Below are 22,247 nucleotides of genomic sequence, written 5' to 3' on the forward strand. Positions count from 1 at the left end.
CAGACCCCAGGAGCTGGTCCCCACCAGCTTGCAGCAGCCCCACTCAGTCCTTTAGAAGGACGGCCATTCTACAGAATGTGGGCAGGTGAGGGGCAGGTTCCCTGCAGGTAGAGACATGCTTCCGCTTGCATGGAGAGCACTGCCAACTCAGAGAAAAGAGCAGACTCTATCACTCATTACGATGGATAATGCACAGCATTTTATGTTTTCTTTGGCAATAACTTTGTCATCATTAAAGCTAATTGACCATCCACTCATTCTTCCTTTTTTTTTCCCTTTGATGCTACACATATCAAAGAGGGCCAAGGTCAATATAATGTATGGGAGGCTAGGCATATTAAATGAATCAATATTCACAATATAAGCTCTAAATGATCAATTCTGTATGTCTGGCCTCCCGTACATTAAAATTGTCATTGCCTTATCTTCAGTTCACTCTGTGGCCAGCAGGAAAGAAGACACAATGCCTCCAGTTCTAAAGTGATCATCTGCAGTGAGCAGTGAGCAGATCAGACATCCTGGCCAGTGACAGGCATGCAATCCCACTAAAATGTGAATAAACCATGACTCACGTCAACAGGGCACGTGTCCCCCGGCCCCCACACAGAAGGGCTTAAAAATACCATTCTGTAGACTAATGAAAAGAAAAAACAAAACTAAAACCACCAGACTCTAGTGCTAACACCTGTACCCTCTGGCAAAGCGTCTAAGGCTAGAGGTATGTGTAAGATGCTGTCAGTAACTTAATTGCTCCCTGCAGGTCAATGTACACGGACACGGCTCTCAGACAGCTGAGCCATCTCCTTCTGGACACAATGAGGCCTCCCAGGGACCGAGGTAATTCCCGTTATTTTCAGATTGTTGAAATTTTGGTTTGTGACATGAATTAGTCTAGAAGCAGGAGAGCCTGCCACCTCCCTCTTGTGAACGCACATTCTGGGTGTTTTGCTGCAGTGGTGAGGTGGGCTGGGTTAAGGAAAGATGTCAGGGGAATTGAACAGATAAGGCTGGTTTGCTGCCTGGTTACCAGGGCAACACCCAAGAGGATAATAATTATTATTCTACTTAAAGCCAATGCATCTACTCATGATCATATATTCCTGCCTAAAGCTTACCCCTTAACAACTAAAAAATTACCTGAACAATCCACGTGACTTGAGGTAGATCTAAGCCCCGAGCTGCAACATCCTTTAAAAAAGAAAAGAATATGGTTTAACACTGAGTTTCTGAACCTTTCTGGGGTCCTGGATATGTCTGATAAATTTAATGCAAACTCTGAGAGTTCATCCGCCCACAGTGCACACACATTCGGGCATATACGTATATGCCCGGTACACACACACACACACACACACACACACACACACACACACAGTCCTGCATACAAGTTCAGGGGGCTCAGGGACCTACTGCAGTCCTCTTGTGGTTAAAAATTCTGATTTAGGGGCAAATTCTACAGAACCCATTGATGAGGGAGTCACAACACCCTTTGCTTAAAGAATCGACAGGTTAGCCTAGGAACTTAAACAGTAATTATCAGTTGTGTAATGTAAAGAACTCTGAACTCTTCTAGCATGTTTTATTGATTTACATTTTATCTGAAAAACCACTTGATGAACACATTCATGGATTATCACACCCCCCCTCCCACCCCGCCCACAACTATGAGCAATGCCTAACAACAAGCTGGCCTTGAGGTGTGTTCTGGAACATCTCCCCTCAAGGCATTCGCCGTGGGAGTCAAGTGCAAAGTATTTACTTAGGATTTTGCTTTCTGGCCTCAGAGAGCAGGAAGGATCTAGTAATCCCCTACCCCCATCTCTTCTGGTAGCTGGATTAGAATACAGGCCAAACCCATTAATCACTTCAAAGATTTAGCTAGATAGCTGAAAAACTGTAAAAGCAATGGAGATTTGTTTTTTAATTTTATGTATCTTTTCGACTAGTCACCACCCAAAGAGCAAAAATTCTCTACTCTCTCTAGTCTCTCACCATTCTAGCAGACTAGAAGGTGGGAATTTCCCTGACTTTCGCATACATCTGTACTCAGCACTCATTCTTCAAGAGTAACAGTCGTAACAAGAGTGTCCCAGACAACATTTACTGAACACTTACTACCCACCACACACTGCGCTGAGACCTTTACCTGCGTTATCTTGACTAATCCTCACACAACTATTACCCCCATCTGACAGATGATAAAACCAAAGTTGAGAGAGAGAAAGTATTTTGTTCGGGGACACACAGCTGGGAAGTGGAAATAATCCTCGAATCCAGGTCTGCTTTGCTTTTTCAAGGCCATATTATATTATACCACATTCCACCAGCAAAAATGACCCTATGCCTCTCATACGCTGCTGGTGGGAATCCCTATGGCAGGGAATTTGGTGATATCTAGCAAAATTACATGTGCATTTGCTCTTGACCCAGAGCAGTATCACTTCTAAAAGTCCATCCAAAAAAAGATACATTGACAAAAATACAAAATGATACAGGCATGAGGCCATTCATTTCAGCACTATATATAATTGTAGATCTAGAATAAAACTGTCAACCAGCAGAAGACAGGTTCAATAAAATACAGCAATATCTCATATAACAGAGTACTATACAGCTATAAAAAGAACAAAGATTTCTATATACGGACATGGAGACTCTAGGATATATTTTGAGTGTGTCTAGTATCCTTGTGTAAGAAGTTGGGAAAACACAAACATATTTGCTCATATTTCAGTAGGAAATAATGGTGGGAAGAAGCTCCAAAGCTTAAAAAAACAGTTATCGCCAGGGGAGGAAGAGAAGAGGAAGGACAGGATAAAGATGGAAGCTACACTTCCTTTAACGAACCTTGATACTTTTGACTCAGACCAAAGTGTCTTGGCATAATTTAAAAAGATAAACAGCTGTCACTATAGGAAATACAGAGTATCACTTATGACATATTCTCGCCAAACAAAATAAAACCTGACACCTAGAACCTAAATCTAATCAAGTCTTTAGATCCAACTACTAGTTGACGGGAAGTATGGGAAAGAGGAACATGCTGAACACGAGGACACAATTACCCAAATCCTGAATGTAGGGTATTCTAAAAGACAAGTGATCTGGTTTCTTCAACAAATAAGTTAAAGAAAAATAAAGGAGGGGTAACGACACCCAAAAAACATTAAATAGGCAGATGGAGAACCAATACCTTGATGGAGGCTCACAAAACCACCAACTGTGGTTATCTCTGGATAGAGGGATCTATGGGGATTTTTACTTTTCTCTTTGGGTTTGGCTTTAACAATGAATTCTTATCATTTCCCCTATAATTTTTATTTAGAAAAATTTAAACCTAGAGAAAAGTTAAAAGACTAGTACAATCTAGATTAAGGAGATACAGATGTAACTCCTTCACCTAGATTCCGCCACCACCAGTCTTTGGCCCATCTGTGTCCTACCTATGCATGCCCACGCACACATACACATATGCAAGCACATTTTTCTGAACCATCTGAAAGTAGGTTGCAAACATCATGACAATTTAACCCTAAATACTTTAACACATACCTCCTAAGTAAAAGGACACTGATCTACGTAACCACACCACCATCATCGCACCTCAGAAATTTAATACTGAACAGCATTTTCTAATAAACAGTCCATATTCAAATTTCTCCAACTGTACCTAAGATTTTTTTGTTTGTTTGTTTAAAGATGGGGTCTCATTCTGTTGCCCAGGCTGGAGTGCAGTGGCACAATCACTGCTCATTGCAGCCTCAACCTCCTGGGTTCAAGTGATGCTTTGGCACTGCTCATTGCAGCCTCAACCTCCTGGGTTCAAGTGATGCTTTGGCCTCAATCTCCTGAATAGCTGGACGACTACAGGTAAGCTCCACCACACCCAGCTAATCTAGATTCTTTCTGCCCAGGCTGGTCTTAAACTCCTGGGCTCAAGCCATCCTTCCATCCCAGCCTCCCAAAGCATTGGGATTACAGGCATGAGCCACCACGCCTTAAGATACCTGGGGCAGTCTGTCCTGTATGGGTCCCTCTGTTGCAAAGGTGACTTTCTCCTTTGTAATGAGTAAGTAACTGGAGAGTTACACTTTGAGACCATGCGAATAGCAGGGTCCTGTTTCCTAAAACCTTTCACCCAAGGTTTTTAGCGTTTACTGATGGCCCCTGTCTGTACTGTTACCTTGATGACTCTTTAAGTCTATCATTCCTTCCTTCCATTTCACAGCTCTGGGATACTTTTGTAAAAACAGCCCACCCCCAACCCACTGTTAAGTATCACAAAGGATTCATATGTACATAGCTTTTTTTTTTTTTTTTTTTTTTTTTTGAGATGGAGTCTCGCTCTGTCGCCCAGGCTGGAGTGCAGTGCAGTGGTCTCGATCTCCTGACCTCATGATCTGCCTGCCTCGGCCTCCCAAAGTGCTAGGATTACAGGCGTGAGCTACCGTGCCTGGCCTGTACGTAGCTTTTTTGAAAAATAATGCTATGCAAAGTTTCTATAAGAAACACACTTCCGGTGGGCGCAGTGGCTCACACCTATAATCCCAGCACTTTGGGGGGCCGAGGTGGGTAAATCACCTGAGGTCAGGAATTCGAGACCAGCTTGACCAACATGGTGAACCCCATCTCTGCTAAAAACACAAAATTAGCCAGGCATGGTGGTGCATGTCTGTAGTCCCAGCTACTTCGGAGGCGGAGGCAGGAGAACTGCTTGAACCCGGGAGGCGGAGGGTGCAGTGAGCCAAGATTGCGCCATTGCACTCCAGCCTGGGCAACAAGAGCAAAACTCTGTCTCAAAAAAAGAGAAGAAGAAAAAGAAAAGAAACACACTCCTGCTTCCCCCAGGGTCAGAGGCAGGACTTGAGGGAGACACCACCCCACCATCACTCCCCCAGAAGGACCACTGAGGGTACCTCAGGATTTGTCTGCCTTCACTCATATCTGAGATTTGCAGGTTTCCTTTGAATGCTGGCTAGGCTGCATTTATAAATGTGTAAGCAGAAGTTAAATGCACTAAAAGTGTGTCAACCACCCACAAAGTGTTTTCAGACAGCTCCCACAGGCTCTGGAAGCTGAAGGCTGATGTTGCAGAGCTGATGCCTTTGAGAACACAATTTAGGATGTTCTCTATCTAAAGGGGAGCGGGGGCCGCTTTCTACACCAACTACAGTTTATGTTTTTAGAAACACTGATGAGTTCTTACATCTGCAAAGCTCTTGTGAAGAACTGATTTCTTTTCTTTGAGTGCATTGCAGTGGGAGATACATGGGCTGCTTGAGCTTCACAGACATGCCTTGTAAAAATTTAATGCTCATTGGCTTAGTAAATTCAACCAGCAAACACTAAGACTCTAAAGACTCTAAAATAACGTGTGACGTTCATGAAACTCACTGTGAGTCCAAACACACTGCAACAGTGAGTGCTGAAGGGCGCCAGTAGCCTGTCATTGTGTCTTCAAGGCTCTATTTCCTACTCGGGTGACCTAGCTCTGGACAACAGGCTAAGACACAATCTTCTGGTCTCCCGCTAATGCGTGTGTTGGGGGAACCTCACTGACGGCCAACCACTGCCCAATACTCCTTGTTTTCTCTCCCCCAGATTTAACTCAGCCATTTCTTTAGGCTACCACAGTGAATAAGGAGAAAGAAAGGCAAGTCCTAGTCTAGGAAGAGAGAAATGGACTGCTTGCTCCATTCCCACTTAGGGGCTGTCCAATCCGCGTGGGTCAGTTTGGCAAGCTGAGCCTCAGCTGCCCCGCCTATAAAATGGCTGGGAGAACCATGCTATGTACGTCTTGAGGTTGTTGCTAAGATCAAATGAGACCACATATATGACAAATATCTTGAGATCTATAAATCTCAGTATTCTGTAATTCTGAGATTCTGTAAATCTCACTTATCCTGGTGAAGTAAGAACTGGTATCATGGCAATTAGGCAGAGAAGTGATTTCAATGTCTCTGTACTCTCCTCCTCCATCATATCTCATTCTCTGCCCCCGCCCCACCCTGGGAGAGGTCCCAGGGAAGCAGCAGAGGCTCCATCTCCCTGAATCACAGTTAGCCAGCTACATCAGATCAACAGGAGATCATGACCCACCAAGACTTGGCAGAGGATTCTGTTCTGTCTGCTCTTAGAACTTAGATGTAGCTTCATTTTATTCCTTTAAGCCAATTAGAGCAAAAGAATTGCTAAAGTCAGTTCTGAAAGACACTCAACGGTGAAGCCTTGAAGGCCCTGGGCCTGACAATTGGCTGCCTCCATGAGACCTAGGAGTACAGATGGAAGGCAGCTTGCTCAGGTGCCAGCCTGTCAGTTGGATTAAAATGACTCATTTATTTACCCAAGAACCTCACAAAGTGCTTTTACTAACAGGGAGAGGGGGCCTGCCGTCTCTCTGAGAAGGGACGCAGCACACTTGCCTCTGACGCCTTCCCGGCCTGCCAAAAGTCATTATTGCCGTGTGTGGAAAGCCATCAGCAGGGTCCAGGCCCCCGTTGTCCGGGTGACAGATTGGGCTGCGTAATCAGAGGAGGAAGGAGAGAGTGCAGAAGCTGTCAGAGGCGAGAGATCTTGGCTGGAGCCGCCAAAAAACTGGCAACATGAGTTAGCGTAACTGAGTAAACAGCAAACAATCTCCAAATGATCTTTCCATTAATACAAACAAAATAAAATGAAAAAGATATATTTTACCTAAAAAGCATACCCCAGAGAAAAGCACCAAAGTCTACATTTATTTGGGGCACAGAACTGACATTCTGTGACTCTTCACAGCCTTATCGCCTTTGTCTCCTAGCCTCCTGGCACGGTGGAAATTTCCCAGGAGGAGAGGAAATTAAGAACTGCACAGACAGAACAGTATGCTTCAAGCGGAAAAAAATACTGAGAAGGTGGAGGAAAGCAGCACAGGTGATTTAGGTGCATCTTCTGAAAAAGAAATGCATGCGCCGAACAGCCAAGGAGGACGCCAAGGGACAGTTGGCGTCCAGGGCCGGCTGCAGGTATCTTTCCTTTCTGGGAAAAAGGTGACTGCACTCCATCCAGGGACAATCAAGGAGAGCCATTCGGAGACCAACAGAAAACCTAGTGTCAGCCTTAAAATCAGGTGGCTTGGAAACTCCATTTTCCGGCCATTCAGTGGTACTTTATCAACTCATCAACATAATGATGGTATTAAAAGCAAGGTTCCTTTCCTCTGGCTTAGGGTGAGTTCTTCACTGTAAGTAGGAGGAAATAACATTTTGCAGATAATCCAGTGTCTGATATCTGATCCCTTTGGTTGCTTAATTCCACTTGGGAAAGTGGGCTTTGAACTTCCAGTGACTCCTTCCTGCTCATCCCTACTTCCTACTTAATTTGGCTTTTTCTTAGATCTAGTTTTCCAGAAGACACGAAATTACATTGTGAATGTGTGAGGACTCCTCATCTTCCGCAAACTGATTTCTTTTGCCCCCAACTATGCTCTGCCTGGACTCCATCTTACCACAGTCACACCTTTACTGAACAGCCACATTACACAAAGTCACGTATCGGGGCTTGAGAGCTGCATTAAATTAAAAAGGTCGCTGCTTTTGAGATGTTTATAATTAAAATGAAATAAAACACACACATGCACCCTTAACTGTTCCTAGCAGGAAGGAAAATGGGGTGGGGGACTTTTTAACCGTAAAGGAAATAGCATAATTGTGAACTTTTGTGTGGGCACATCGCTATTTCCAAATTTTCATAAAGACATTCATTCTGGCCTTGTTAAAAGGATCTCGGGATGATAAATTAAAATGGGAAAAGGCACAGTATAAAGGGGGGAAAATCCCTACGTAACGATTAACAACACAATTCCTCTTTATCGAAAGAAGCCAGTTCTCCATCTGTCTCATCCTGAAGTGGCCCTCGTTCCTCATTAACACCAAGGAGGCTCCTGGAGAGTGTTCAGATAGCCTGGCAAGCAACAGGCTGCTTAAAAGGACGCAGAGTGGCAGCATCTCCCCCGACCCAGGCATGATCTATTACAGCGTGTGTGTCCCACTCGCCCCGCAGCTCTCATATGCCAGAAGCATCAACTAGAGCAAACAAGCATGGCAGAAGGGGCAGGAACACCAAGAGGAAGCGAAGAACTTCCCACGACCGGGAACTGGCGCTCCTGCTCTGGCCGAGCAACCGAGAGAAATGAACCCCACCCAGCTCTTCTCCAGTCATTTTCACTACACAGCAAAGAGAGTCCCCAGAAGATCGGCATGCTGGAGTTACCTGGACTAGAAAATGAACAAAGACTGAGGGCTTTAGAAAAATCGGGCTGTGGGCGAGGGATAGTTTTCTTTACATGTGGCACCTGGGACTGGCAGGGCGCAGAGGGCTGGGAGGTACTGTGCTTTGCCAAGACAATGGCATTCTTTGTCTAGCTGATACCACGTGCCTGCAGGTATCATCAGCCAGACAGAACGAGGAAAGTGATCATATGCTTTTGACCTCACTGAGAATTATATTAACTATTTCAGAAAGCATAATCTTTTCTTCCATGCAGAGCTACTAAAAATATAAACAACACAACTTCAGATACCTGGAGTTTTCTTTAAGGCTCACAGCTCACTCATGTCTGTAAAGTGTTTGCATACTAGGAGACTCAACAATTTCCGAGGGATAAATCCAGCATGTTATGGGTCAAAGATAAAATATTCTGTTCCTATCATAACCCAAACTCCACCCCAAAGGTTCCTACTGCTTTCTATTTCAATACTGACAGTCCAGAACATTCACTTCTCAGATAACACCAGATGAATGAAAAACTTATTCCCAATGAGCAAGTCTATTAATCTCTGTCTTTAGAAACACACACTGGCAGCTCTTAAAATCGAGTTTCTTGGGTCCCGTCTAGCGCCCCCAATTTGATCTACAAAACCAAGCGCCTACTGCATGCCTGCTCTGTGCTAGACACTGGGATAGAAATGCAAACAAATCACAGTCCTTGTCTTCATGATGCTTACGACTGGCTGGAAAGGCATGTAGACCAGGCGAGATAAACATTACGGTGAAATGTAGGGTGCACTGGGACGGCCCCATGGGGAAGAATGGGGGGGCTCCTGAGTTTCATTTCTCTGAAGACATAAAATTTAAGGGGAGACCTAAAGATGGTTTAGTCAAAATCATGGTGGTGTTCCAGGCAGAAGGACTAGCATGAGTCAAGGCCCCAAAGCCAGAAAAAGCCAGATGATACATTCAAGGACTGAAAGAGGGGGCTGTTTTGCTGAAGGGTAGGGAGCAAGGGGGAGTAGGGTGAAAAGAGACAAATAGGGGTCAGGTTCCACAAAGTATTGTTAGATATAATAAGGATTTTTGACAAATTTCTTTCCCCTGCTTTTTTTCTTTTGAGACAAGTTCTCGCTCTGTTGCTCAGGCTGGAATGCAGTGGTGCAATCACAGCTCACTATAGCCTCGACCTTCTGGGCTCAAGTGATCCTCCCGCCTCAGCCTCCTGAGTAGCTGGAACTACGGGCACGTGCCACCATGCCTGGCTAATTTTTATTCCTTAATATTTTTTGTACAGACGGGGTCTTGCTATATTGTTGCTCAGGCTGGTCGTGAACTCCTGGGCTCAAGCGATCCTCCCACCTGGCCTCCCAAAGTGGTGGGCTTGTAGGCGTGAACCACCACGCCTGGCCCAACAAATTTCTTTATTAAGTAGATTATTTGGAATTAATCTTCACTAGAGACCACGCATAAAGATGGCTTTAGAACAAGCTCGAGCATCTGACTCGTGGATGGGCCTCATAAAGGGAAGGACTTGGTCAGACACCGATCTCCTCAGGAGGCAAGTATTCCATGGTTACAGCTCTCAGGTCTGAATGAGTGTCTGCAGAGCCACTGTTTGCCTCACACACGAGAACTGACACTGTGATAAGCAGGTTACCAATAAGCCCCCTCTTGCAGATAAGCACACATACATAAACACACAAGAAATCATGCTGCACTCATACAGAAACTCTACACTTAGAAAAGTCTCCATTGCCTTTAATACTGAATATGGAATACAAGTTCCTTAAAAAGTAATTGCATCAAATGTGGCCTAGATGGGCATTCAAACAGCTTAGCATCTTTGTTTCTACCCAGCACTTGTTCACTGGATTGACTAAATTTATGGTACAACTTCGTTACTGTATATATAGGGACTTCTCCAATAACCAGCTGGGGATTAAGTTACATCATCCAAGATGGAACAGAGAAGGCATTTTAATCTTTGGAGATAGCAACAACTACGGTAAAGTGAATCCCCAGGCTGGGGGTAGAGAACACTGAAGGTTTGAGTTTTTAATCTCAAAAGAGCACAAGAGGCATGAGTTTAAAAGGTCAGTGTTGTGCTGGAGGAGGCAGCTATCCGAGACTGCAGAGCCTGAGGCTGAGGGAGCTGGGCCTGAAATCACAGGACAAATGATAGTCGGAGACAACAGCAAATAAAATCGGCCCAAATGCACCGATTTTCCTTTAAGAGAAGGTGAGCAGAGGCAAGCAGAGTCATTTTGTTGTGGAAAGACTTTCTCAGCTCTAATTACTCCCGATAGCTGTAATTTACAAGTTTTTGGTGGATAGAAATCTCCAAGATTCACACATTTTCAGACCAACAGCTGCCACTATTAGTGAGCAAATTGCCAAGTCTTCTGCACGGTGGTGGCTGGCTATCTGTGGCCCTGTCAGCTAACAAGAAAGAAGTGCAAAGAGGCCAGCCCCACCAAGGGGCCCCTAGCATTCCTGGGTCCTGTAGGACTGACCACAGGACAAATTGTCAAGAGACGAAAGCCATCACAGAAATGTATTAGCCTTCGCATGGAACACGGGAGGATACGTACCGTGCAAAGAAGGACGCCTCTTCTGGAACGTGAAAATTCCTGAAACACTGCTGTTCTTTCCTACAAAAACAAGGAAAAACAGAGCCTTACAACTCAGAGACAAACTCCAGCAAGGTAGGCTTAGATCTCCCTAGCTCTCTCCATCTCCTACTGCTGGAGCTATTTTCAGGCACAGAGAGGTTTGCCAGGAAAGAGGAAGAAGTGGATTCTTTACCTCTTCTAAGATGACCCTGTACTTACAGGACCGGACTTGAGGCTATAGCCAAGTAGGAGGCACTTTGAGGGTGCATTTTTGTGAGACAGTACCAGGGCAGGCACACTCTCCAGGAATGGCCAAAAACAAGAACAGGAAGGCACAAGTTACTGCATGCAGTGCTCCAAGCCTGGGTGCAATTTATTCTAAACATTCTCCTACAAGTGCTCTGAAGGAATAAAGAATAACCAACCTTCTCTACAGGCAGTGTTTTAAAAGATTAGATATTTATAAAACTATGTATTTTAACTGGAGAGAAAATATATTTATATTAAAGGAAGAAAATATAACACCACTCAAGGCAAACCACCACTACCACCGGGGACACCTTGATGTTTCCCGAGTCTCCCTTTTATGCATAACCAAATATGCAGCTTTCCAAAAAAAAAAATGGCATCCTACTATTTATACTATTAACATGCTCTTATATAGCAACAGAATATGAACATCTCTTCATGCCAATAAGTATCCAAAGACCAGGTCATCTGTTGTGGTGAAATAGTATTCAGCTAAATGGATGCACCATTATTTATGTGACCAATGTTGTATTACTGGCAATTAAGGTTGTCTCTGATTTTTTTTTTTTTTTTTTTTTTTTTTTGAGACAGGGTCTCATTTTGTCACCCAGGCTCACTGCACAATCTCAGCTCACTATAACCTCCACCTCCCGGGCTCAAGTGATCCTCCCACCTCGGCCTCCTGAGTAGCTGGGACTACAGGCATACACACGATGCCTGGCTAATTTTTGTATTTTCTGAAGAGACGAGGTTTTGCCATGCTGCTCAGGCTGGTCTCGAACTCTGAGCTCAAGCAACTCACCAGCCTCAGCCTCTAAAGTGCTAGGATTACAGGCATAAGCCACCGCGCCCTGCTGATTTTTTAATATTGCGATCAATGCTGTGATAAACATCTCTGTAAATAAGTCACTGTGTAGATTCTTAACTACTCCCTTGGGTTAAATTCCTAGAAACAGACTTGCTGGACCAAAAGGTGAGCATCCTAGAATGCTTTCAGTATGAACCTGAAATGGCGCATTCTGAGTGCTCTTCAGTCATGACGCTCTATGCGCTTGAGTTGGTCACATTCACCCGTCAGCAGCAAATACAAAGAAATAGAACCAAACTACTCAAAATCTGGAAAAAAGTAAAGTCTCTGCTGCTGCTCTGGCACAGTCACTATGTGCTGTGGCATGTCTTTCTGGTCTTTCATGTGCATAGATTTTGTCCATGGCTGGAAGCCCAGGGCACACCTCACTGAGTACACTGGATAAAGACATACAAACAACAAACATTCATCGAGTGCTCACCATGTACCAGACTTCACACCTCTGAACTTTGCTAATCCTCACAACAACCCTATGTGTAGGTACTTTCATCACCCGTATTTTCCAGAAGAAAAAAACTGAGGCACAGACAGGTTAAGGAACTTGCCCAAAGGACACGCACACCTGGTAAAGGGCCGGAATGATATCCGAACCAAGGGAGCTGTGTTCCGGAGTCAGTGCTCAGACCCTCAAAAGGACAGATCCATTTGTCCGGTCTGCTGCACGGTCTTTATAAATGATCATTTTTAATGACTGCATAGTAGAATCAAAATCAGAAAAAAATCAAAAAGTTCATAAAAGCTTATGAAACACCTTAAAGACTAGTTATGATGTATTCAGATTTGGGGTAAGAAAAAAAAAAAACCTACCAAACTCTTGGACTTTCACCACAACTACCATGCAAATAGTAATGTCTATCCAATGCTCATAAACTTATTTAGAACCATGTCAACCATCTAAGGAGAACATGCTAACGCCCTGTAGGATAGTGGCCAGGGTAATAAGTCAGGAAAATTTAAGTGGGACTGTTTCAGCTTGGTCTGGAACAAGAAACTTACCACTAATACTTACAAAAGAAAACACAGGGATACTATAACCTCCTGTCTTCCACTGCAAAGGCTAAATACTACACAGACATTCTCCTTTTTAAACTATAAAAACACAATTTTAACTATAAAAAAAAACTTTTAAACTATAAAAAAAGAACTATTCCTCAAAGACAGATAAAAACAGTAGTAATAAAGGCACTTAACATTTACTGAGCACTTCCTGTGTGCTAGGCCCTGTACAGAGGGCTTTGTCTGCATTAACTCAGTCAACCTTAGAGGAAGTACAATTATCACCCCCATTTTAGAGACATGGAAACTAAGTCACAGAGAGGTTAAGTATTTACCGGAGATTACACAGCCAGCAAATGACAGCCAGGACAAGACCACAAGCAGGGTGCCCCCAGAGGGCACAGCTATAAACAGCACGCTAGACTACTCCCGTTACAGTGTGAGATGAACAGCCTCTGTATAATGAAGCTATAGACTCTTGTGTGTGATCTATTACAGTGAATTCCTAGACCATTCTGAGTCCATACCCAGCTCCCCCCAATCATGCTTGGATCGACGCCGCAGAACACCTCTGGTAAAAACGGATTCACAGGGTTAGTAAACAAAGCTTAAAACAAAAACAAAACCCCAAACCATTAATGGTATTAAATAAATAAAACCAACAACTTTGATTGAATCAGGGATCCAAAGGTAAAGACCAAGAGTTTACCTAATGCGCAAGGGCTGGAATATTCAGGGATTTTTATATAAATCTTGTGGCAAATAACCCGTGTCCTTGAGTGACCTTGAACAAGTTGGCTTCTCTGGGCCTCTATTTACTTAATTATTAAAACAAAAGAGCAAAAGCAAAGAGAGGCTGGACTTGTTTAGGATCGTGTCAAACCTCTAGTGTCCCTTTTAGCTCTAAAAATGTTATGATCTTTTAAGCTGACTCAAGTCAAATCTCATTCTGATTTCTAGTTTTCTTTCACACTTTCTAATTTTCGAAGCTGCCTGGTAACCTCTCCTCTAGCGCAAAATGGCTCCTATTTCCCAGTCTTGCTCGTCCTTTCTTTCCCAATTCCAGAGAGCCTATCTCACTCCCATACCCCACCCCGACTCCATAACAAACGGCCTAGTTAAGAGTGGAGGAATGCAACTCACACAGCTAAGTCCCTAAAATAGGGGAAATGTTGTACTCTTCTTCCTGAACAGAAATCTTACTCGTGCCGAGAAAGAACTGGGAACCCGAAGCCCCTTTGGTTCACAGTACCCTCTCCCAACTGAAAGTGTTCTGAGTGCAGCGCTGTGTCTTGTTGACAATGACAGCAGCCGTGCTCAGCAGTACCATATGGGATCCACAATTTAGCTCCATTAATGCTCTTAATTTGAAGACATCAAGCCCTAATTACACACTGGGTACTAAAAAGGCAAAACCCTTCCCTGGTGCCAGCTACTTAGTGGTACTCTGTTGCCTTAACAGCTGGTTGAGGTAGATTCAGGCCAAGTCGGGGCCTGTGAGCTCTCTCGGGTGGAAGAGACCAGCTCCCGGAGCAAAAGCAAATGGGAACAATAGACTCCCCTTGCCCCCATCAATCCAGCAGTGTGATCCCCTCTAGTTCCAGTGGGTCACCCATTTTTGTCTCATTCTTGACTTGCCCAGTGGAGTGTGCAAGGGTTGTAGCCATTGCTGAGCCTAAAGACCAGGTTTGCCGGACTCAGGTTCACCCCCATCTCCAGGTGGGGCCGCGGTGCTGTCGCTGCACAGGGAGATCAGTGCTCACCTCCTGCTCCATGCTGCCATGCAGCCGTAGGAATTTTAATCGTGTGGAGGCAGATGGCAACTGCCCTGATGCTGGCGCCCCTGAGCTGCTCAGCAGGGTCTGTAGGAAGAGGCTGTAGTGGAACTCCACCAGCTCGCAACTTGAGAAAAAGACAACCATCTTCTGGTCCTTCTCAAACTACATCGATACAAAGGGAGGAAAAACCGACATATTTTAAGATTAAGTGATGCCAAAATGAATATTTCTCTAAACTACACAGTCATGCTGACCCCCATTTGGAAATAAAGGCGACTATCTCTGAATTATTTAAAAAAACAAAAACAAAAACAGTGATACTCCACTCTACAAAGAATGCAGGAGGGGAAAACGCCACAGCTATCATTTCAAACAGGTTTCCCTTATCTGACAAAAATAAACACACTTTGGAGCACAGTTGTGAGGGAGCCCCGTTCCCTTTATTTGTCCAGGGCTTGCCACATGCAACACTACCTGGCTGAGACCCCTACGTATGCAGAAAATCTTCATCCTTAAGCCCTTCCACTTACTATTTTCTCACATCTCAGAGAGTCATCACAGAAATCCAGTAAATAAATACACAAATGCCAGGACTCTTGGAGAAACATGAGCACAAGCCCCTATGTCTGCCTCACATCCAGCTGTTTCCGCCACCTGTGATGTTCCTGATATCAGTCTCAGGAAAGGTATCGAGGACATTTCAAGCTGAACATCATGGCTATCATTGACCTCTGATTCTTTACCGTAATTCTAAAACCTGACTGAAAGGATGTGTATCAAAGTCTGCATCCGGAATGCAGACATAAGTTGGAAAACCTCTGATTTTTGGTGTCTCAACTCATTGCTCCCAGTGGCTTAACACAAGAAAGCAGGCTTTTCTTCCCTGAATCAAGTCAGCTCTAGCCCACAGTCCCACCTTGCATTTCTGAAGGATGAAGGCCGCTAGGCAGACAAGCCTCAGTTTGCTGGGAACCACAGCCACGTGCTGCTGGAGACTCTCTGGTATTGCAAAGCTGTCCAGCTCGTCGCCAGCTGGTGGAGGACAGACCTCCTGGACCGCTTTGTCCTTTGGGTTCAACTGGTCATGGCTCTTGTCCAGGACAGAAATACTGACTGGATCATGCAAACTGATATCAGCTAGCCGCGTTACGCCTTGGATAAAAGTGAGAAGGGCAAAGCAGACAACAAACACACCATGAAACTGGTCACAAAAGCGTACCCCTATACAGCACCCATCCATGTATGTTAGGGCTACGTATGTTACCCCATGGATATCACCAAGTCCCAGCACTGATCTGCCCTAATACCAACGTGTGTGTTGCGGGGAGATCTACCAACATATCTTTCCACAGCCTGACAACCAATCTGTACCAACATTCCATAAACACTCACCTATGGAACAGAGTCCAAAAGATAGCAACAGATACTGCGCCCACCCCTACCCCCCAAAAGGGTTCTTTGGTCAAGTAAGTTATGGCAAATCTTGGATTTCAAAGGTTTCACAAAAGCTTTTTTGCTATAAGCAGCCCTCTCAGGGCCTTTATTGTGTTAACGTGCCCTGAGAATATCCAAGGGAGGGATGCGGGGCATTTCTCAAACTTTCTTGACCACAGCATCCCTTTTTCGTGACTCATCCTTCAAAAATTAGAACATGGGGAACTGTGAGGGACCACATGCATGGCATCTGGTACATGCACATCACAATGTGGCCTAGTAAACCAAGGAAACCAGACACAAAAAACATGAAAGCTGCACTGCTGGTCAATGACTCACTGTGTGGGGTGATTCTGGTGGAGTGATAGAACTTTTCCAAGCCTTCGTGTTCCCAATGATAAAAAAGAGAGCTAAGAATTTCCATCTCACATGGATGGAAGACAGAGAAGAGCTTCACTGACATATTTTTTAAGTTCAATAGCTCTATAGGAGGAAGAGTGATTACATTAAAAATGCACTCAGATAAGAGTTCATTATCTTCAGTGCAAGGGCCCTGCTCTCCATGGGGTGCAAGTGCACAAAAACCTCATGAAACCACCAAGCCAACAGCAGCCAGTCTTTTCTCATCCTCATCCCCGCCCTTTCTCCCTTTCCCCATGCCCTGGGGAACATATCTGTCTTGGATGACTTGCAGAGGGAAGCTGGGAGTGCAGAGCATACAGTTTGAAAAGGCAGTCTTCTAAGGACAGCTCTCTCCCTGCCCCCCACCTCCCTGAGGTTGAGAATCACTGCAGCAAACAACCCAGATTAAATCTAGGTCCTTCCTCTTCATTAAGAACAAAGAAGAACCCATCACTTCTTTTCAACTCACCTTCTGTGAGTGTCGCTGATAGCAAGACATTCTGTCGTTTTTGGCATTCAGCATTTACAGCATTAAGTATCACTGTGATGTCCTTTTCAAAACCCAAATCCAGGATTCTGTGGTTGTAAAAAAAGAAATTTTCAACTATATGAAGAGCAAATGTGGTCTAAGGGGCTACAGAAGTTGCAACAAGGAGAGCAGAAACAGCCCTTCTCTTCTACCTGTCATCATCCTGGGACGAGGCTCACCTGTCTGCTTCATCAAACACCAACCACCGCAGCCGACTAAAATGAATGTTCTTTGTGGATTTTATATGATCTACCAGGCGTCCAGGAGTTGAGATAAGGATATTTATTCCTTTGCGGAGTCTGTTTAAAATTATATATCATAAAAGAAAGTAAATCAAACAGGGCTACGCCAATAGAAAACACAGGAAAAAGGCAAAAGAGACAGACTCATTTCATGTACAGTGCAAACGTGCCGTAGCCTGAAATCATGACAAAACATAAAAACTGGGTAGAAAGCTGTGCTTGAGTCTTTCCCTGTACTGTGAAATGCAATTGTTAAGATCTGAAATTACATTAAAATCATAAAACTTTAACTTTGAAAGGGATCATAACTACATAATCCAATGCTCCTTATCTGACTCATAAATCCTTTCTAGAACCTTCCAAAGAGATTGTAGTCTACCCTGTTCTCGAAGGTTTCTGTGCCAGGGAATCTAGTATCTGAGCAAGTGATCCCATGCCAATGTGCTCCAATTGCTAGGACACTTTTTTCTTATGCTAAGCCCTTTATGTAACTTCCATACAACGGGGCTCAGCTTTGTCCCATGGGTTATATACAATAAATCTAATTTCTCATTCCCCAAACAACCATTTTCCTGTCAGTCCATCATAATAAAAGCTTCCAATTTTTAGCACATTTTTTTTTCTTTGTAGAGACGGGGGTCTTGCTATGTTGCCTAGGCTGGTCTCAAACTCCTGGTCTTAAGTCATCCTCCTGCCTTGGCCTCCCAAAGTGTAATCCTATTACAGGCATGAGCTACTGCACCCAGCCTAGCTGGATATATTTTCCAGCTCCCTTGCAGTTAAGTATAGTTATGTTTGTTTTAGCAGTGGGATAAAAGGTAAAGGGAATCACATAAGCACCTTCAGAGAGAGCAGGTATGATCATCTCTGTACCTGCTGGCAAGAAATTAGATGCAATGGTTGGAGTGTCTGCAACTATCTAAGACTATGAGGTAACCTTAAAAATGGTCCTTCCATAGTGGCACAAAAAGACAGAAAGAGCTTGGTCCCCGACACTGGAGCACTGGGCCAGCCTTGGACTGGCTCTGTCAGATTTCTTAAATGTGAAAGAAAAATAAAACTTGTATATTGTTTGTGCCACTGTTATTTGTTATTATTGTTGTTATTCACAGCTGAGTTGAATCCTAACCAATGCTTTGAGGTTTCAGGTTTCATATTTACTCCTCAGTTATAGACTACATGCATCATTATTGAGTACTGATTATTAAGCTATAATACAATAAAAATGTTTTCAAAAGAATTAAGACAATTTGAGATTTACTTGTTGCAACAATTTTCAACTGACACCCATTACAAATCCTAATAAAGGAATAAACATATTCAGTCGTAAAAAGCAAGTTACAAAGCATGATATAAGTGAATGATCTTGTTTTTGTAAAAGCAAACAACAAAACCCCAAACTCTCAGTGTCCACAAAAGTGAGTGGCACGCAGGTGGATGTATACTAAACCAGGGATGCTACAGGGCATTGGGTAGGTGGGAGTTAAGAAGGTGACAGCACTGTTACTAGCAACATCAGAAGGAAACCTGTTTATAGGTTTAATATTTTAAAAAACAGCACCGTCTAGAGGTGACCACTCCCCACTGACTCAATCTGTCCCTGTGCACCGGGACTAGGAAGCAGAGCCTGAGACAAAGCTCTCAGCAGGTTTAGAAGGACCCAGCCTTACTGAATAGGAAGGCGGGACAGATTCAAGAAGGAAACAACAACCAACAAACCTCTTCCTACCTGGCCTTTTCCGATTTTCTCTTCTCTCCTCCCATTAACACTCCAGGCACAATCCACATGAAAGGCTACAGAAAGACAGCAGACCACAGTCAGTGCAAAGCTCCCTTTACTAACATCAGACATTGATTCCAAATTCCCTTTCCTTAAACAAGGCATGGGAGAGAACTGGCGCTTCTCATTGTATAAGGTGTTATTGTGCAGACACAATTCCTAGGCATTGCTACACCCATGTTCACTATCAGCAGTAACTTGAATTATAGGTATATAACTAGCTTCTACCACAGTGAGAGAGAAATGTGAGCTTCTTAAGTCATTCAAGTAGCTTGCCTTTCTTTTCCCACACAGCCTGAATTGAAAACACATCAGTAAGTCTATTGCCTTTTTTGGGGTTAAGATAAAACCCAAGCAACACCTTTCCCTACTCTCCACCCCTAATAAAAGAAAGGATGGATCAATTCATGATCCAATTTGGTGAGTTGGCTGGCTTTGACTCTGAAGCCTTCACTCTCCTTTCTTAAACAAACCCTACTTGCAGCTAAGTTGCTTTCCACTGGATCACCGTCAGGCTGTACCTGTGAATTTCTGTATGTGGCTTGCTAATGACTATGATGAACAAATTGTAGGACTTTATGCACCAGGAGTCACTGACAATCCAGCTAAGCTAGAAATTGGTAGGTTTAGATCAGTAAAAACCTATAAACTACCTAGAGAGAGCAGAGATATCCAGGCAAAAGGAAATAATTCTTATCTCTTTGAAAATAAAGAATAGACTGTAGTATATTAAATCCTTCCTCAAAGTCAGCAAGCAAGATAAAATGGAACTCATGGTTTGCCTTACCTTAAGCAGTTTCTGGACAGTGTCAAAGCTTTGTAGAGCCAGCTGTAAAAATTTTAAAAGTTATAGATGATGAACAGGATCGCTTCTTTTTTTTTTTTTTTTTAAAGACAATTTAATGTGATTAGGATCCAAACTTGGACCTCAAGTTAAGATTTAAGAAGAAAAAAATCCTATACACAGAATCTAATATACCTTGTTCTTAGACTGGTTCTGCAACCTGTCAATTTGGGCAAAGAGGGTAAAGACACCGCGTCTATTTCTTGGACATACACAAAAATAGTGTTTTGTGCTCCCTCTGCTGGCTCAAATTCCCAGAGTGCCACACAGAGAAGTTCAAGTCTGTGGTGCACAAAAATGTAAGGGAATGAAACAAAGTAACCTGAATTTGACTCTCCTTAGAAAGAGAAAGAATATAATATGTATGCAGAGTAAACCAGAATAGTGATGCAACAGGGTAGCCTCTGGGAACTTCACTCTCAAGGTGTGATGACTGTATTCTACAACTGTGCCAGGGTATCTGAAGCCTGGGAGATGGTCCCTCCTCAAGTTTGTATCAATAAAACAAAAGCAAACCAACAGCTCCATTGGAGAACAAAGCAAGTGAAAATTAAAGTAGGCTACAACCATTAACCACCTTCAAAAATGCCTCATACAGAATCCCATTCTTAAAGGACGTATATACAGTTTCCACGTATTTAGTATTCATGAAGCATCCTAGAGAAGTAGCAAGTTTGCTGCTGTAAAAATTTTAATAGCTTCTGTGCCTGCTCCTTCATTGGACTGAGCTGAGATAGGGGACTGCAGGCTATATAAAAAGCTGACTTCAAATCATCTCTGTGATCAATTCTCTGTAAGGAAGTGATTAGCATTTGATATAGAAACCAGATACCCTAATCTGAAGTTGCCTCTGTAGGCAAATAAAATAGATCAGATAGAAGAGATTTCCACCAAGAAAGAAAAAAATATTGAAAAGTTTAACTTTTAGGAACAAGTAACATTTTTGGTAGCAGTAGCTTCTTAAAAAAAAAAAAACGTTCATTTTCAGAGCCAACTGCTTTTGGTTTTGAATTAAGTTGCTAGAAAATTACATTTTTGTAGTTTTCATTTTTTTTTAGCAACTTAATTCAAAACACAATTAAACAGACATTTAATAGTGTCATTAGTTTCTAGACAATAGGAAAATACTTTTCCATACTTATGATTCTCAGAGACTACTTGAATTTTTCTCCTTGACAAGAACTAGAAGGATGGTTTCCAGGCAAACGGAACTGGTGTGCAGTTGCTTGTGCAGTAGGGAGAAACATGGTAAAACCACTTTTAAATTCAACGGGACATTAGTGAAAGCATGTGCTTAAAACTTGCCACAAAAGGGAGCCTGCTTACCTCTCTCGTTGGCACAAGCACCAGGGCATAGGGGCCATCACTGCGCTGTTGACACACAGAAAAGAAATGCCATGAGCAGGATAAACAAAGGCAGACTCCAAATGGACAGGACAAAGGGGTGGCCAGCTGTAGAATATCAGAAGCACTCTCAATGAAGAAACGGACAAAATAAGGTTGCCCATTGATGTGGTTTGGCTGTGCCCCCACCCAAATTTTGACTCGCATTGTATCTCCCAGAATTCCCACATGTTGTAGGAGGGAGGGCAGGGGGGCAGGAGGGAGGTGGTAATTGAATCATGGGGGCCGGTTATTCTCGTGATAATGAGTAAGTCTCACAAGATCTGGTGGGTTTATCAGGGGTTTCTGCTTTTGCTTCTTCCTCATTCTCTCTTGTTGCTGCCATGTAAGAAATGCCTTTCGTCCTCTGCCATGATTATGAGACCTCCCTCAGCCATGTGGAACGGTAAGTCAAATTAAACCTCCTTTTCTTCCCAGTCTCGGGTATGTTTTTATCAGCAGCGTAAAAATGGACTAACACACCCACTAACTCATTATTCTAGAATACTGTTCTAGAGGTCCTGGCCCATACAATCAGACAAGAAATATGATGTATAAAATTAGGAAACAGGAAACAAAATTATTGTTAGCAGATGTCATTTTATCTTAGAAAAAAAAACCCATAAGAGAACTAATGTAAAATCTATTACAAACAAGGTAATTTTGTCAAGCAGCTGAATGCAAAATTAACATATAAAAATCAATACCCAGCCGGGTGCGGTGGCTCACGCCTGTAATCCCAGCACTTTGGGAGGCCAAGGCAGATGGATCACTTGAGGTCAGGAGTTTGAGACCAGCCTGGCTAACATGGTGAAACCCCGTCTCTACTACAGATACAAAAATTAGCTAGGCATGGTGGCGAGCACCTGTAATCCCAGCTCTT

At 43.4% G+C, this 22,247-nt stretch overlaps 1 protein-coding gene across 8 annotated transcripts in view; it reads right to left on the reverse strand.

Moving 5' to 3' along the window:
- Nucleotides 1-22,247, reverse strand: part of DDX31 (DEAD-box helicase 31) — a 96,831-nt gene that overhangs the window by 57,522 nt on the left and 17,062 nt on the right. For 7 of the 8 annotated variants that reach the window (XR_004249993.2, XM_058444915.1, XM_032165487.2 and 4 more), the window contains exons 7-15: nucleotides 21,308-21,352; nucleotides 19,925-19,966; nucleotides 19,087-19,151; nucleotides 17,295-17,414; nucleotides 17,056-17,162; nucleotides 15,667-15,902; nucleotides 14,736-14,912; nucleotides 10,839-10,898; nucleotides 1,138-1,188 (exon numbers count right to left, since the gene is read on the reverse strand). Coding sequence is in view for 7 of the 8 variants with exons in the window: in XM_058444915.1 (XP_058300898.1) it covers nucleotides 1,138-1,188; nucleotides 10,839-10,898; nucleotides 14,736-14,912; nucleotides 15,667-15,902; nucleotides 17,056-17,162; nucleotides 17,295-17,414; nucleotides 19,087-19,151; nucleotides 19,925-19,966; nucleotides 21,308-21,352 (903 nt within the window). In the remaining variant the exon portion in view is untranslated. Of the gene's footprint in view, nucleotides 1-1,137; nucleotides 1,189-6,714; nucleotides 7,218-10,838; nucleotides 10,899-14,735; nucleotides 14,913-15,666; nucleotides 15,903-17,055; nucleotides 17,163-17,294; nucleotides 17,415-19,086; nucleotides 19,152-19,924; nucleotides 19,967-21,307; nucleotides 21,353-22,247 lie in introns of those variants that run through there. The other variant, XM_058444918.1, reaches the window with a different exon arrangement.

Source organism: Hylobates moloch, unplaced genomic scaffold, assembly GCF_009828535.3.
Source record: "Hylobates moloch isolate HMO894 unplaced genomic scaffold, HMol_V3 SCAFFOLD_10, whole genome shotgun sequence".
NCBI lineage: Eukaryota > Metazoa > Chordata > Mammalia > Primates > Hylobatidae > Hylobates > Hylobates moloch.